Source organism: Parasteatoda tepidariorum, chromosome 7, assembly GCF_982258835.1.
Source record: "Parasteatoda tepidariorum strain Cologne lab strain chromosome 7, Ptep-v5.0, whole genome shotgun sequence".
Lineage (NCBI taxonomy): Eukaryota > Metazoa > Arthropoda > Arachnida > Araneae > Theridiidae > Parasteatoda > Parasteatoda tepidariorum.
Genome location: NC_141761.1, coordinates 56765776 through 56782972, shown reverse-complemented (window position 1 = coordinate 56782972; position 17197 = coordinate 56765776). Strand labels below are relative to the sequence as shown.

The 17197-nt window shown below is 31.8% G+C and overlaps 1 protein-coding gene and 1 long non-coding RNA gene across 6 annotated transcripts in view; one reads left to right on the top strand and one right to left on the bottom strand.

Moving 5' to 3' along the window:
- Nucleotides 1-17197, top strand: part of LOC122269977 (uncharacterized) — a 384828-nt gene that overhangs the window by 108673 nt on the left and 258958 nt on the right. The window lies entirely within an intron of this gene.
- LOC107456525 (delta-like protein 1) lies at nucleotides 218-15489 on the bottom strand. Its single transcript, NM_001323838.1, is given in 9 exon segments — nucleotides 218-1875; nucleotides 1983-2196; nucleotides 2698-2867; nucleotides 3403-3533; nucleotides 4183-4243; nucleotides 5789-6046; nucleotides 11018-11075; nucleotides 11393-11698; nucleotides 15118-15489. Coding segments are annotated over 9 exon segments (2358 nt in total). The 5' UTR covers nucleotides 15172-15489; the 3' UTR covers nucleotides 218-769.

The following is a 17197-nucleotide window of genomic DNA, read 5'->3' as shown; positions in this document are numbered from 1 at the left end:
GTAACTTTAGAAAACTGAAATGTGATTTAAAGTAAGTAATTTAAAAAATAATACTATTGTTTGAAATTTAATTACAATTAAGTATCAATGCATTTTAAATTAAAAATTAGGTTCAATATCTAAAAGTAAATAACGGTGAAACAAACCAATTTTAATTTTTTTTCTTTCCCAAAAAATTAAAAACTAAAAATTATGTTAGGGTAAATTCTTGTTTTCTAAAATGTAGGTAAATTTAATACTACACTACTTTCGAAATAATAAACAATCATAATTAAACCTCCTTCATCTATACAGTGAGTGCTTATAACATAGACACTACTCTGCCCACATAGATCCCTTATCGAAGGATACAGGGATGGATCGCTGTCAAAAGATAATTATGAATTTTTGAATATTCGAAAAAATCTTAAGTAACATATTGTACAGAAATTTCAGTTCTAGTTCATGTATTGATATAATAAGATAATCAATATGTACGATTGAAAAAAAAGAGGCATATATAATTCCTAAAATTTAAAATAAAAAAATCAGCATATTAGAAAATTATCATCAAAATAAATATTATAGTTTTGATCATACGATCAAATTATATCTTTTTTTTCTTTCCTCATACACAAAAAATTCGAGATCTATATTGGTATTTGAACAAATACAATTCCATAAAAACATGGGTGTTCTTTTCTCTGCCAATAATATTTATATACAACATCTAATAATACTTTACAAATAAATTAAAGGAACTAGATCACAGGCTATATTCTTATAGCAATTACCTTTTGCTCGATGCTATATTTGAAGAACTTTTGTCTAATGTCCTTGGAGCACATTCATGCTCTAAGTCTGTGTCCAGCACTTTACTACTTCTAGTACTAGTACTACTACTACACGTACATTCATTATTTAATAGTTTTGTAGTCCTTTGAAGAGGATCTTCTCCACTTTTTTGGAAGAAGGAAGAGTCTTGCCCTTCATTGGTCATTTTAAGAGTTTTGTGACCAGATAGACCAAGAGTGTTTATTATTTGGTTATCTAGGCATTTATTGTTCATGATATTATTTTGTTCATTTTGTCTGCAAGCTTCAGCGTCAATCTCACGCTGCTCGCGTTTTTGGCGTGAATGCTGCCGGCATTTATACGCGATAGGAATAAACACCAACAGGAGAAGAGCTACAGAACATATGGACACAATGAGAGGAACTTGGTTTGTTTTAGCATAGTTTCTTGAGTCTGAAATACTTTCCTCATCAGACACTTGATGAGCTATTTCCAATAATGCCGTCGGATTAATGAGCATATCATTACTGTCCCCAGCTAAGTTTCCATTAGAATTGAGCAGCTCATCTCGCTGATAGTTTTTTGCAAATGTTTGGCGAACCTCTTTAGCATCATTCTTACTACTGATAGTGACACCATTCCCCTTTGGAATCGGAAGAATAGAATCTAAAATACCATCACGTTTTTCACACTGCCTTCCCCTGAATCCAGGAGTACAATGACACAGATATTCATTTACAAGATCCTCACATTTGCCCCCATTGAGGCATGGTTCTGATTGGCATTCATCAACATTAATGGAACAGTCTTTTCCTCCAAAACCTGGAGCACAATCACAACGGTAGTCGTTGATCAAATCATGGCACGTTCCTCCATTAGAGCACGGCTTGGTCAAGCAGTCATCAACATTCGTTTGACACAAAGAACCAATAAATCCTGGTACACAGCCACAACGGAAGGAGTTGATGTCATCAATGCAAGAGCCACCATTAAGGCAGGGATTGATCAGGCAATCGTCAATGTCCGTTTCACAGTTGTCACCAGTAAATCCAGTAGGACATACACAGTTGTAAGAGTCATCCTTCCTAAGGCAACTTCCTCCTAAAATTTAAAAATGCAATTTAGAACCGAAATTTTTTTTTCTCAAAAGGAACAAAATTGAAACAATAATTAAAATATTAATTGAAACAATATGAGAAGATATTTACCATTTTTGCAAGGAGTAGGTTCACACTGATCTTTTTGAGTGTCGCATCTTAACCCTTCAAAGGCAGGAGGGCATACACATAAGTAACCACTCGGTCCATCAACACAGGTTCCGCCGTTTTGACAAGGGTTTTCAGTACAAGTGCTTGCGGCAGTTTCGCAATGTTGACCAAAGAAGCCAAGTGGACACTCACAAGTATAATTTTTACCGAGACTCTATAAAGATAAAACAATAACATTAGAAAAAATAATAACTAAATTAAACAATAAATAAAATAACAAATGAAAATAATGAGCTTCAAAGAAATTTAAAGTTGCGTGAATATTTTGGAATTATTTCTAAGCTAATCTTAAAAAGCATTCGGAAGAAAAATTATAATAATGATAATTAAATATTTCCTAAAATATACTATAATAGGGATCTGAAATCATCCAAGTTCACCGCATTCTTTCAATGGAAGTTCACGCAGTTAACACAGGATGGCGCTTTTTAAATGAAATCTTCTGCAAGTTACAGGTGTTGAAATCACGAGAAAACGTGTACTTCTTCGTTATAAGATTTTATTTTTTACCCTGTTTTCGAAGGAATGTTAGGATCGAGCGTAAATTATCGCTCGATATAAAATAAGTTAGATTTCGTTTTCATTTATTCTGTTAAACACCTAGCAAGAGAAAAAAAATGTCCCTAAAGAAAATTTAAGTGACGGCAATAATTACCTTGCAAGTTGCTCCATTTAAACATGGCTGATTCACGCAATCATCAGCTTGCTTTTCACAGTTTTTCCCACTGTAACCATCAATACAAGTACAAGTATATGATCCTTGGCCAGTATTAGTGCATGTTCCACCGTGTTTGCAAGGCTTGTGATTTGTACAGTAATTTAGATCTAAAATAAAACAATGACTTTTTATTTCAAATATTCAAGATACATTAAACAATACACAACAATACATAATAAAGATATTTTAATTCCTGCAATAGTTAGTATAGGAAAGCATTCACAGCTTTTAAAAGATTAAGCAATTTAAAATGTCTAGTTAAATCTAAAATATTATAAACGACCTTGAAAAGGAAAAATCGCTCGTAGAATAAAACTGACACAATAAAGCTGAGTTTCAATTTTTTTTTTTTTAAATTTATATTCTTTTTTTTTTCGATTTAGTTCCGGAAGCGTAAGAGCACGCAACCTATTAAAAGTAAATTTAAACAAAAAGAGGTCCAAAATACTATTCATATATCACATGATAAAATAAAATTATCATATCAAAGGTGGGATTTTCTGTCAATTAAAATTTTTTTCGTGAATAACAATTTTTATTATTCAATTATGTTTTACTAGATCTATACAGCAAATAACAAGTATACGCGACAGTGTATATCTATGAACAAGTTGCAATCTTGTTTGTAGAAATATAATTTACCTTGGTTGCAGAATAATCCTCCCCATCCTTCGTCACAGTTGCATTGCCATGGCTGATTGCATGTACCATGAAGACATCCAGGATACCTTATGCACTGATTGCAGTGTGAACCTTGCCAACCCAAACGACAGCTGTAAAAAAAAGAACATTTTATAATTTATCATTCAAAAAAGAATATTTTTTTTCAAAAAAAAATTTTTTGAAAAAATAAAGAAGTAATTTAAAACCTAAGTGATAGTCGAATAAAAAGTTCTAACGTAAAAACAAATCTCGAGTGTAAATAATAGCACTTTTTAGTAGGAAACAAGTAAATAATGATAAACTACATGAACCAGAGTCAAAACAGTAGACGATAATACTTAGTATAGGCTCCAGAGGTACGATGTCTATTTTTCATTACGTCTTGTGAATTGATGGTGGGGGAAAACAAGGGGAAGTGCAAAATAACTTCTACCTTTTTAAACCGCTTTTACATCCCTCTGGCTTCTGTGCACTTTTCGATAAGATAAAACTTCTGGAAATTTTCAGGAATTCCGCAAAGAAGTAATAGCTTTGAGACCCCCCTCAGCGGTTTAAGGGAGATAGCGTAATAGAGCCGCGAAGTTTTTTCTATGGGTGTGGTGTAAAAAAAATATATATCTCCCTTTCTCGACTACTTGAAAATAAATGCTTTAAAAGAGCAAACTGGCACTTTTATAAACATCCATTTAGGATGTAAACTTTCCTACCAAGTCAGTATTTAAAAGTTCATTAATAAAGAAACATAAAATGTATAATTACCGGCATTCATTTGGTTCTTCGCAATAGCCATGTTCCTCATGACATCCAGGCAAACAAACAGCTAAAAAAGAAGAAAAAAATAATTAAAATCTCAAAATATTGCTATATAAAATATATACGAATATGTTTACCCTAAGCGATGTATTATTATTAAATAACAATGAAACATTAAGAAGTCGAAACCTTACCGAAGAATTTGTTAAGTTGCCAAATTTGTTAAGTCAAATTACTAGCGTTTGCACTCGATTAAATAGTTTTAAGTGAATTATTTCTATTATAGTAATTTCGTGAATAATTTTAAGTGAATTATTTCTATTATAGTAATTTCGTTAATAATTTTAAGCGAATTATTTGTATTATATTAATTTCATTGTGGCGTAAATCAAATAATCATTGTTTTTATTATCTCATGTAATCCTAAATTGGACCTAAACATACCCCCATCTAATTAGTTAATACCCAATTCTGAGGCGTAACAGATGTTAATTGCTAAGATAAGTAAGGGTTGAAGATATCTTGACACTAAGATTAATTAATTTTCTTTAAATAATTAAGAAACAAATCCACATTTTACCTATGTTTAACTTAAGTGTTGTTTGACTTTTGAATAAAAAAAACGATCATAAGGTGGCGGGATGCCAGACGTGGGCCGGTAATTTCCACATCCCTTCCCATCCAGATTAAGAAATTTTAGCATCTTCAAGAAGTTTTTTCCCATAAGTCTTTTGATAAGAAGGGAGAAGTGTCTCACGAGAATGAAAATGCACCACTTCCTGAGAAGTTTGTTTCCCATCATAGTCAGGAGCAATTTAGATCCCTTTCCGACATGCACAAGATGCTGCTGCTGCCTTTACTTCCTCTAGGGGTCTTATTAGGGGATGGGGGATATCTTTAAGAAGGTGGGTTGAGTTTTGCATCTACTTCCTTTTCCATATTTTTTGCTCTCCTTATGTGTTTTTTATTCAATGTTCTTTCCTTCCGATTCTTTTTCCCCTGGATAAGGGTTCGACATGGAAGAAAATTCAAGTTCGGCTATTGTCTGGGGGAGATGAGAACCGTCAAACCAGATGGAGGAGCAAGACTTTTGCTCGCTTACACACCCTCCCATAGTATACGACCGCCTCGGATTTTTTTTATTTATTTTTTCTTGACTTTTTATTCCTCTACACTGGCGAGAAGGAGCCAGCTGGTAAGCTTTGTCAATAGCCGCAACCAGCTGCCATGCTTTCTTCGCTCGTGGTTTACAAAACGTTAAAAGCAAAGAGCAGCCGGTGCTGTCTGAGACAGTTCTTTCCTATGGACATACAATAAACAAAAACAAAAACCAATTTGTTTCCTTCCTCAACAAATAAATCGAGAAATAATTCTTTTTTTTTTCAAAGAAAAAAAAATCTTACCAAGAAATTTCTTTAAAAATTACTTTAAAACTATCAAAACGCATCATTCTTAATTCCCTAAAGCATCATTAAGACTAATAGTAACAAAACACCAATCTATCCCAATACGTAGTAAATTTACCGAATAAGCAGAAATGCTAATAATCATAAAATAGTCGTTGTCGTAAAACTAGTTTACCGAACATTAAAACAAAGAATATAATACATACCTATAGTACAATATTCTCCAGTCCACCCTCTATAGCAGACTTTGTCACCAGTGGGACTACAAGTATAATGGCCGAATTTATCATTCCTTGGTCTGCATAATTTTTCGCAGTTCTCACCATAATAGTTGTCCAAGCAGCGAACCCTTATGGCATAAGAAAAAGCCGTGTGGTTTGTTTTATGAATGTCTTGAGTCCAGAACTCGCTTACATCTAACCATCTTTGAGTAGCTAAACGCGTAATAAGTTTACGACTGGAACCTACAAAGAAAAAAGCAACATATTTTAGTTACTTCATCGCTCAATACAGAATAAACCACTATTAAAAATTTGTACATATAATGTTTCTATGGCAAAATATTAAAAAATAAAAGTTTGGAAGATCATTATCTAGGTCAAAGCACTATCACTTAGGCCTAAAACTACTATGGATACCAAATCACGTAGATATAATAATATGAGCTCGCGTGAGCTTTCGTTACGCTTCAAGAAGGAAGGGGCACCAGGGTCACAAGGTAGCAAGAGAGTAGTCCCGTCCCTACACCATAATAACTGATCCCCACCTCCTTCATGAAATGTTCTAAGCACACCTTAGTCTCTTTAATTGTCAGTTTGAGATGAAAAAAAGGAACTACGCATTTGAACGCACGCAACACAATATGCACTTTTTCAACTATATTCTCATATTTACGTGTCCTAAGTAAATATTCTATTTCAAGATAATAAAAAAATAAAAAATAAATAACCATTCAAGAAAAAATAGCATCTCCTGTTCCTCTTACGTTACAGCGTCAGAAATCCGAAAAGAATTTGGGTAAACATAACAAAATCAACACTCAAAAAATAAAAGATAGGATCTATTCATATATAAAATAGGTCTCTCGAAAAGGAATTTAATCAAGTTTTCCGTAAAGATGAACTTTACCTTGAACACCTGCAAAGCCTTATGACCTCTGAACCTATGAAACGGTATTCTCAAGCTCACGGTAACGGGTTTTGCGGAAATGGTCAACCTACTTGAAAATGTGTCAATTTGGATAAAGCGCAGTTTTTTTTCTTCCCCGAGTACTCATTCCAATTTTTAACGGCTTTGACTTTTATGAGAAGGATTAAAATGAAATCTGCTGTTGGAAATCTTAAATAAAATCGATATTTATTGCGGTTAAAATAAAACATTTCGTTAAAATATTCAATATGGTGTTAAAAACAACCTGTGGGAAATTCGTTATTTCTGACAATCCCCGCTGACCACAATTTTTAATCAATCACACTTATATAAACATCAAAGTAATCATGCTATGACTACTGTAACGCAATAAGAGAAACAAAATTCTTCGAAAGAAAAAAATATAACAAATAGGGAAAAAAAGAACGAGGGAAAATATATAAATGAATGGAAAAAAAAAGAAAACGTGGAAACCAGGAGGGTGTCTTCCTCAGGAGAAAGATGTGTTTCTTGCGTCACATCAGTGCTCCCGTACAATTAGTTAAAGTTGGACGTGAAGCGTAATGTGACGCAATGACGCGACAGATGTATACGAAAAAAGTAGGTCTAGAGGATGTCGACCCCCTTTTTTCTAAATTCCCCCACCCCATGGGAACGTTTTCTCTATTTCTCAGACAATCACTTCAGGTGCCGTTTCGATGCCTCTAATACGAACTCTTCTATTTTTTTTTCTTCTTCTTCTCTAACATTCTCTATTTATTTTCCTTTTCTTTTTTTTTATGCGCTATTAAAGGTGATTTAATAAATCTTGGAATTGAAGGATAATTTTATTAGTCTTTACAGGGCTGTAATATTTAACTAATAGTGGTGGGTAAGAGTATTGATATAAAATGCTGACAGGTTTTTTTTTTTTTAAAAAATTCAATGAAGGTATTTGGCTAACTTTAAGGAAGATAAGGCATTTATAATATTAAAAAAATATTTTTAAATATTCTGAATCGGTTTTAAATCATTTATACTTCTTTGAATTTTATTCCTAATTCGCTAGCGTTGTCCTTGTCACTTACACGCTATGCATTAAATTAAAAATATATTAACTGTCATACAAAAGATTTCTTACATAGTCCAATATTGAAATTAAGACTTGCCTCCTGGTTCTGAATTAGATTTTATATCAAAATTAAGAAAATAAAATTTTATAACGCTATCTAAACCTACAACTCTTAATTGGTGTGAAAATTTTTAGGTATCATTAAATCATAATTCAGTCATTATTCTATTAATATTATTCTCAGAAGATTAGTCGCGTGTGGAAGAGAGGAAAAAAGAAATCTTTTTTGGTAAAAGAAATTTAGCTACATCAGGCTGCTTTAGGAATAGCAGAAGTTGAGACTGAGGAGGAAAGTTCAAGTAAAGGGCACAAATTTGGACCTGCAGGGGGTAGGGCTTTATGAAATTTAACCCCAACAGATGGTCCACTCCTTTCAGGTAACTTTCACATGAGACTTAGCAGAAGAAAAAATAGTTCACCCTTTTTTTTTCTTTAAAAAAAACAAGTCACGCTCAGTAATATTAGTCATTTTAACCTTTCAATTAAATTAAGCTAAGCATAACTTTATAACAATGTACTCGACAGAATTAATTAAATTAGTGATTAATTAAGTTAAAATAACACTGAATCATCTAAATTTAAAAAGAAACACTGAGCGATCATTGAAGAATTTGAAAAACCATCACAAAATTTAGAATGTTACTTTATCGGACAGAATCCATTCTAGAGTTTTTACAGTTTATATTATTTCTTAAAACAGACCTCGCATTTTTGTGAGAATTTAATCAGCTCGCATAAAAACTTCGCAAAGACATATACCCTAACTTAAATGTAGAAAATTCAATTTACTTTAAGAGAAAGTAGAGACCCGCTAATAAAAAAGAAACCCCCGTAGAGAACGACGACTTAATTCGGTAGTTAAAGCGCTAGGTTTATTATACATACCCTCGTAAACTACCAAATAAATAACTCGAAAAACACCACCTGGGGGTGGAAAGAGGGAATAGCACAATTAACGGGAGAAGATCTAGTATCGTCTTCGGCAATTCGAGGAAATGCCAATGTACAGACTGGTGTAGAAATATAAAGGGGGAGGAAAAGGTAAAACTAAAAGGGGGGTGCACTAAGGAGGAAAAAAAATCCCCTATCTCAACCGTTGAGCTTTTGATGAATGAGTGCGCTTTCGGTAGCATCGTCTCATTAGCTGCTGCTGTTTTGAAAACTCCTCCTAGGCGTTTGTAAAGGTGAATAAGAGGGGGATGCACTTATAAAACTTGTCCCAAGGTAATGGACACCTGTTGTGGAAAAGCAGCTACTGTTGATGAAATGGAGAAAAAGATTTTTTTCTGTTGTTGTTAAAAGCAGAGGGTCAACACTTTTTAAGTGAATACATAAAAAGCAATAGAATCAAAAGGGTCGAAATGTTAATTTTTCGAAATCCCTCACTTTTAGGCATCTCATACTTAAATTTTTAGGTATAAGAAAAATAATGCGACGTTTATATATTAATCCAATTAACAAATATTAAAAAGTAATTTTAATGGGTTGCAATTTTTAAATTTATTTGCAGATCTCAACTTAGAACTCTGAAAAATCCATAGATCACTCCGATAATCACATTAAGTCATTTGTAATTTTCGAAACGTTCTAATTACAATTCACATATAAAACAATTACTAGTCACCAAATCTTGAGTCCTTCGACACAATGCGTAGTATCAGCAACTCGCGCCTACCCACACCCCACCTATTTTTTTTATTTTCTTCTTTTTATTTATCTTAGCAGAAAAGATTTAAGAATGAAGTGTAGCGGAGGGAAAGGTAGGGTGCTTGATATCAGGCCAAGCAAAGGCACTACCAGCACTTATCTTAAAGATGGATCAAAAACAGGCTTTTAGCCTGCGGCTCCATTCCCACACTAGCCAGCCTTCCATTGCTTGCCTCACGTCCCAACGAAGAACATTTCATACAAGCAGCTTGCCTACTTCGCATGGCAGCTACCGTCTGCCATCCTCATCTTAGAACTTTCAGATAGGGGTCGTTAACAAAATGTTCTGCTGTCGCACATGCGGTTATTTCAGTGAACAATATTAATACTTATTTGGTTATTTTAAAGCGTGAAAAATAGTTTGCTATTATTACTTCATTAAAAAATTATTAAAATAAAGTCTGCTCAGTCTGGAAAATAGTAAATGATCAACAATCGAAATATTTGCGAAATAGATATTTGAAATGTATAAAACATATTAGAACGTTCAGTTTAATATTTTTAATTTCAAAATTATTAAAAATTAAAGTTGATATAATCATGTAAGCAATTTTAAAAGATGCCATTGATAAAATAATTCCAGCAATGAAAACATTAATACTGATTTAAATGTTTAAACATTAAAACTAAAAGCACAATTTATCGGGAAATTACAAAAATTACTTGAGTTAAATAGTAAACATGGCATACTTAACATTCTCAATTTCATTTAAAGATTTTTATCGAAATTAGCTTATGTTTTTTTTAGAGTATATAAAAGAGTAAGAATTTATACATGTATAAGAAGGAATAGATAAAAAAATAAAGTATAAATTAAACACATAAAAATTCAAACGAGTGGTAAGGATATAAAGCGAACTAAATCAATAAATTATATTATGTTTTTTTAAAAAAATTAATGAATTAATTAATTAATTTACTCAAGTCAAATAAATAGTTAAGAGTCTACCATTAACAACTGATGATTTAAAAGTCAATCTGCAATGAATAAAATGAATTTTTTGGAATGAATACGGATAAGAGAGAGAGAGAGACACGCGCAGATGCGGCTCAATTTGCAAGCCTTCCCTCTTCAAAGAAGGTAGGCAGAGAAAAGAAGGACGGGGGAGGGGGTACCCGTGGCGCTTTTCACGGACCACAAAACACGATTTTGGCCCCGAGTAGACGTTGCCCACCCTCCCTGTCGTTCCCACGCCGCGAGCTTTGGTACCCTCCCCTCTCCACCCTGTTGTTTTCTCTCATTCTTTCTCTTCATGTTTTCTTTCTTATAGGGGGTAGGAACAGCAACACCTGAGCGCATGCGTAGTCGACAATTGCTTTCTTTACCTGAAGAAAATGTGGTAGCGAAAACAAAGACGCTAGTTGATTTGACACCTAACACTTCTTCAAGTGGAGACATTTAAATAATCATTAAGAAGTACATTTACGATAAAAGTAATTACTAAGAAAAAAATGGGTAAATATTTACCTGGAGTAGAAGTTGGCTCGCTTTCATGCCAGGCCTCGACTATGAGGGAAAATGTACCCTATAGAATAAAAAAATAAATTTTAAAATACCGTAATATAATTCATCTAGTTATTTTAGACTTTTGCATTTAAAAATAAACTTTGCTCCATTCATTGAGCCAAACTACATTCATGCACAAATATCAGATAAAATAATTAGGTGATTTAGTCTTTAAGTTTATCTTTTATTGCTGATATGCCAATCAATCAGCTTATTATATGCAATAGATTCAGAGATCATTGAATTATGAAATTAGGAACTAAAAATCTATAGTACAGAAATAGTAAAACTGCAGCTCGCAAACAATGCATATTAAAATATAGAATATCAACTTACCACCCATGAGAAGTCGAAAGCAAACACGATAGGGTTGGTAAATCCAGTAGCAACATCATTAATTGGCTCCAAAGAAACTGAATTGTTGCCAAGAACAGGGGTGAGCACTTCTCCATATGTGCAAGGAGGATTGGGATCAATCGTTGTTTGATAATGTTTTAAGCATACTCGGAAGCGTGTCCTGCACGTGCCGGAGCACATGCCAGACTGCGACCGGACACCACGACAACATGTTCCATCAGCATCTCTTCCAAATTCATTAACAAAGTTATCCAAACGGAGTTCGAACATTCCTGAACAACTGACCTGTAAATTCAAATCAAATGCTCTTTGAGAAATGGTGAAAAAGGAACATTACTATTTATTTACTAACTTAAAGGAAGTTTTCGAACTTTAATTAAACATATAATAATTATAATATAGATTTAGTAAAAAATCCATGCATTAACACTGGTGATGCTAAACGATGGATAGTTAAACGCAATCTTGTATATTCTGAATACAACAAGTTTACATTGTGCGCACCTTTACAATGAGGTAACAGGTAAACAAGGCTTTTGACTAAACTGATTTTTACTTATTTTAAAGATTAAAGCATTTGATGAGATAAAATTTACATAGATAATCCACATCGAGTATTAAAAATGTACAGTTAGATGTAATTTATGTTTCACGTTTCGATACAAATACTATAAGAATTCAAATGTTCAATTTATCTATGCGCAATAGAAACAAGCAATTTTTATTTATCATTTCCGAATTAAAACTATGCACGAAACTTCCTTTTGCATTAAACATAAAAATTTATCAGAATGCTATATTTCGTTATTGAAGATTTAAAAAAAAAAAAAAAACCTTAATAATTCTAACTAAGAACAAACTACAATTGACAATCAACAATTGAAACGAAACTAACTACTTGTGGAATATAAACAGAGCTGCTTGTGACATTTTTCTGCTCAAAATCAAATAACGTACAGTCACATTATCAATATCATAACCAGGCATACATACTCAAGATACATTACTTAATTATGTAACGAAACTGTCTAATTTATCATAACTTCCCTAACCAAATAAAACTCTCAGCTCTTAATTATTATTTGATAATGTTTCTTTGAAAAATATATAATAGTTCTTACAGTTAACTACCTACAATTGAACAAAATGTTACCGCTAAAATTACCAGACATCGAAAAACAAGACACAAATAACATGCAGTTGGTAAAATATATGTTTAACTAAATAATTCCATCTTTAAACCAGGAAAAGTAGAATTGGAAAGAAAACACAATGGATGGATGTTCACAATACAAAAAACGTGTACTCCGTTCTGACGATCGTAAAAAAGGAATGTCAAGTTCTCTTTTTTTCTTTCACATTCGCTTTTAGAATACAATAAACGAAAACTGTTTCATTCAAATAGTGTATGAATGACTGGAGAGATATCTATACCTGTCAAGATCATAGAATGCAAAGAATAGAGGATCATTTGTTATCTATGAATTAACGATCTTAAAACATTTACTACATCGCTCTCTGCAGCAAAAAGAATGACATAACATTATTCGACTATTTCGAAAAATATTTTGTTTCAAAATCATATTTGCTTTCAAATTTATTCCATCAAATTAAAATCAAAGAAAACGAGGTTGTCATAGTAGAAGTCAAAAGCAACTTTTGAAAGCAATAACTTCTCCTAAAAGTGATTAAAAAAAATCGTAATTATTGATTAATTCAACAAATTCATAGGATACTTTAAGGGATATTTTTAATAATTTTACTAATATTCGATAAAAGATGGCTTGCTAAAGGGTACTTTAGCTAGGTACCCGGTAGATGGCAGTAGTGATGTTGCATGGATGCTGATTTGACAGGCGTCAATGATTACAAAAATATTGCACCGGTAAAAATAATAGGACGTAATGAAAACTTACAAAATCACTTAATTTTTAGAAAACATGATCTTAAGCTTGAACCTCTATAGGTGTAATCTATATATTAAACTTTGAAATAACAAATACATTTCAAGTTATTCTGGATAGAAATTCAAAACTATAATAGCAAACATACACAATCCGTACATAACATGTCAACGTAAATAATCTATACAAATTTACGTAAATCAGCAAAATTTAATAATTAAAAAATTTTCGAACTTAATTAATCGTTTGCATTCAGTTCTACAACCATTAACCCTGAGAGACAAGAACAGATCTCCTCTATGTAAAACCTTGAACCAGATTGTATCTTGTAATTCACCCTTTTGCTTGCGGCACATTATTTCGGTAAATAACCTCCTTCGTTTCGAAATTCTGCACCAACTTAGTTTACATATTATTTAAATCATTCAATTATTAAATAACCAGTTGAACTTATAAAAAAAATCAACAAATTTGCTTATAATATTTTAAACGTGATAATAGCATTTATCGATTTTGTCCATATGATTGACAGGAGTTATATGAAGAACAGGCGTTGGTCATTTTTTAAATCATTAAAATATTTGGAATAATCGTATGTAATTATCACGCATCTTTAGTTGATCAGCATGAAAAGTTGACTCTCATGATGTCTATTAAAGAATCTTTGCAGCAAAACTACCAAGTAAAAAAAATATTCCACGTGATAATCACCACATATGAGTAAAAAATGTTGTTATTTCTTAGAGAATGATAAATTTTATCGTTAAACAATAGAAAAAATATATTGTTAGAAAAAATATTTTCATTAAACTTTCCTAGTTCTTAGAAAAAATATATCACCATCCATTAAATAGATTGGTTATAAATCAAAAATAACGATAGCCATTTATCAAAGCAATCCATTACATTTCCACTCATTAGAACAATAATAACAATTAAGAAACTTCGATTTTTTTTTAAGCATGTTACTTACATCATGCTTAAAAAAAAACTTCAAAATGCTAAAAGAAGACATTCGTCCAAATGCTAAAAGATCCCATATATTACTGTATTTTGTAAAGATTAATGTAACTGTTAAATTTTCGTAAGGGGAAAAAAGAGGAAACCGTATAAATAAAAAGAAAAAAGGGGAAATTGTATAAATAAAAGAAGAAAAAAAAGGGGAAATTGTACAAATAAAAAGTTATTTATTTGAACTTTCATACGTGTTTCAAAAATATAAACATTGCAAGTGTTAAGTTAAACTTAAAAAAATTTAACAAACTTAACATAATGACGATAAATAAAATTATAAAAAAATCTATCTTATAGCAATTAGGAATGCAACGTGTTTATATGTATAATCTTACTAAAAAAAAATATATTATTTGGAAATTTTCACAATCATTGATATTTTGTTAAACATTACTTTAAAAAACATTATTTCATGATCTAGTTCAAGAAACGTGTAACAAGCATCAGGTTTATATTTTTTCACATTAAAAACTTATTACAAAAAACAGTTACGAACAAAAAATTCTAAAAGTCACTGACATAGTGTCACAGCATACAATAACTATTCGATGCTTAACAAAATCTAAGCATGATTTTTAGACTTTTCAAAATTATTGGTAATTTATAATATTTTTTACTACTTTAAAAAAAGTGCCGTCTTTATGGAATATTTCATAAAATTAAGGGTATTTTGCTAACTTTTTAATCTTTTACAAAATTAGATATATTGTGATATTCTAATTAAAAATTGGTTATTTTTTAATAAAAATAGCATAACAATAAAAATTAATAAATTTTGCAACTTACGTCCGTTGTCCATTGCGAAAGCACTAGGAGTAATACTAAATAACACCACCGCATGGTGGCAGTCAAACTGATCACTGTATATAAATCCAAAGAGTAACAGCGATCCCAACTAAATAATAATAAAATCCACTAATCAGTTGATGATTCGCATTCCTCGGTAATCACAGAAACACAATCTTCATGAAAACAATAAAACACGAAAATCCAAATGAGAGAAAATAAAATCCAATAAGAATTCGCACTCCGATAATGTCAAACACTGTGTTCAGCCATAGAGTAATAAAAAAAAATAATAACACCAGAAGCACTATCGGGAACGTACAGCCAGAAGAAATACCGATTGACTAGTATCCAGTGTCTGCGTGTTACTTCGTCCACGACTAGACGATATCTGAATTTTGTACAACGCTCGAGGACATAGACTAGTGGAAAACATAATGAGAGGAGCGCGCGCCACCCTATTGGCTGAGAGCAACCGAGTATCTCATTGGCTCAGGAAGCTTCCATCTTCTTTTCGTTCACTTCCGTTCACAACATCGATAACACATAATGCTTTTTATTCCGACCCCCTCACCCCTGTTATAGAAAAGGGGACACAAGATTTTATTCGTGTGCTAAAGATTTTACCGGAGGTTCCACGGATTTTTCTCTTCTCAAGAACGATTATGATTAAAGATTTTTTTCTTATTTACCCCCTCCCAGTTGTATATCCGAAAACCCTCTGTTTTGGGATACCTATAGGATGAAGATCTAAGAAAAAAAATTAAAGAGGGGAGAGGACTTTAGCAAATTCTCGACGGAAATCCTGTAGAAAAGGTTAGGGCCCTATAATGCAAAGTCTTGAGAAGAAATATTGGCCTATGTGGTGTAAAAAGCTTCTTTTTTTTTCTGGAAAAAGTAGGTTTTGTGTGAGAAAATGAACTTTTTTTTTTGTTTCAATCGGAAATTTTTTTTGTCATTGCAAAGTGTGAAATAAATTAATCCTGATGATTGATCGTTAAATCTGAAAATTTATAGATAAATATATAATAAATTGAAATAAAATGTAACGAAGACATTGAATTTAATTAGAAGGTATAGAATTTTATAAATTGCAAGAAGGATGTCCCAGTTTTATTCGAAATTTAAAGAACTGTTTTATTGATGATATTAATTTTATTACGTATGATTGATTGCATTAACTTTCTATATTTTAATCGTGTTATTAAATAAAATAAATTATTTCGCATTTATAAATTTTTGAAAAAAAAATTTGGGGGAAGGTGTAATGTGGAAAATAAAATACAAATTTTCATTCCTTCATAAGAAATTTATTATGAAAATAATAACACCAATAAAATGAAGTGAAAATAGCGCCAATAAACTGACTTCATATGATTTTTTCCCGATGATTAATTAGCTATTGAACTGAGATACGTCTAATTTATTTGGTATCAATAAAATGCATGAAATTAAAGGATATCATTGAAGTAGTTAGGACTTATACAAATAAAAAGAATTCATTTTGAAAGAAGTTAAAAAGAATTGTTATCCTATATCCTACGTTTGTTCTCAACAAATGATTCTAATTACAATACAATTTTCGAAATTGAATGTCATTATAATTACCATCCCCCCCTTTCACTCATAAAAAGAGAGAAAATGGAATAATAATTTGTGCATGAATCCCCCCCGAAGGGAGAAAGCGACAATCACCACAAGGGGGCAGCAGCGGAAAGCATCGACGCACCTGCGCGTGGTTACTTCCATATACGACAGGGAGTACTACGACCACGTGACCACTCTTCAGAGAAGTTATGAATGAATGCTACAATGGCTATTATAGGAGGTTGGGGCTTTTGGGTAAATAACTTCTCTGCTGTGCATCTGACGAATTGCCATGGAGAGTTTTCAGAAGAACTTGAACATAGTTCTAATATTAACGAAATTTGTGCTTAATATTTTGTTTAGGATTCACAATTATTATTTCTTTTTATATAAAAAGAGGAAACAATAATGATAATAAACAATATTCATAACTTAGTTTTTTACTATAGATCTAAAGTAAATTTCACCACACGTACACAATTCATTAAAAAAC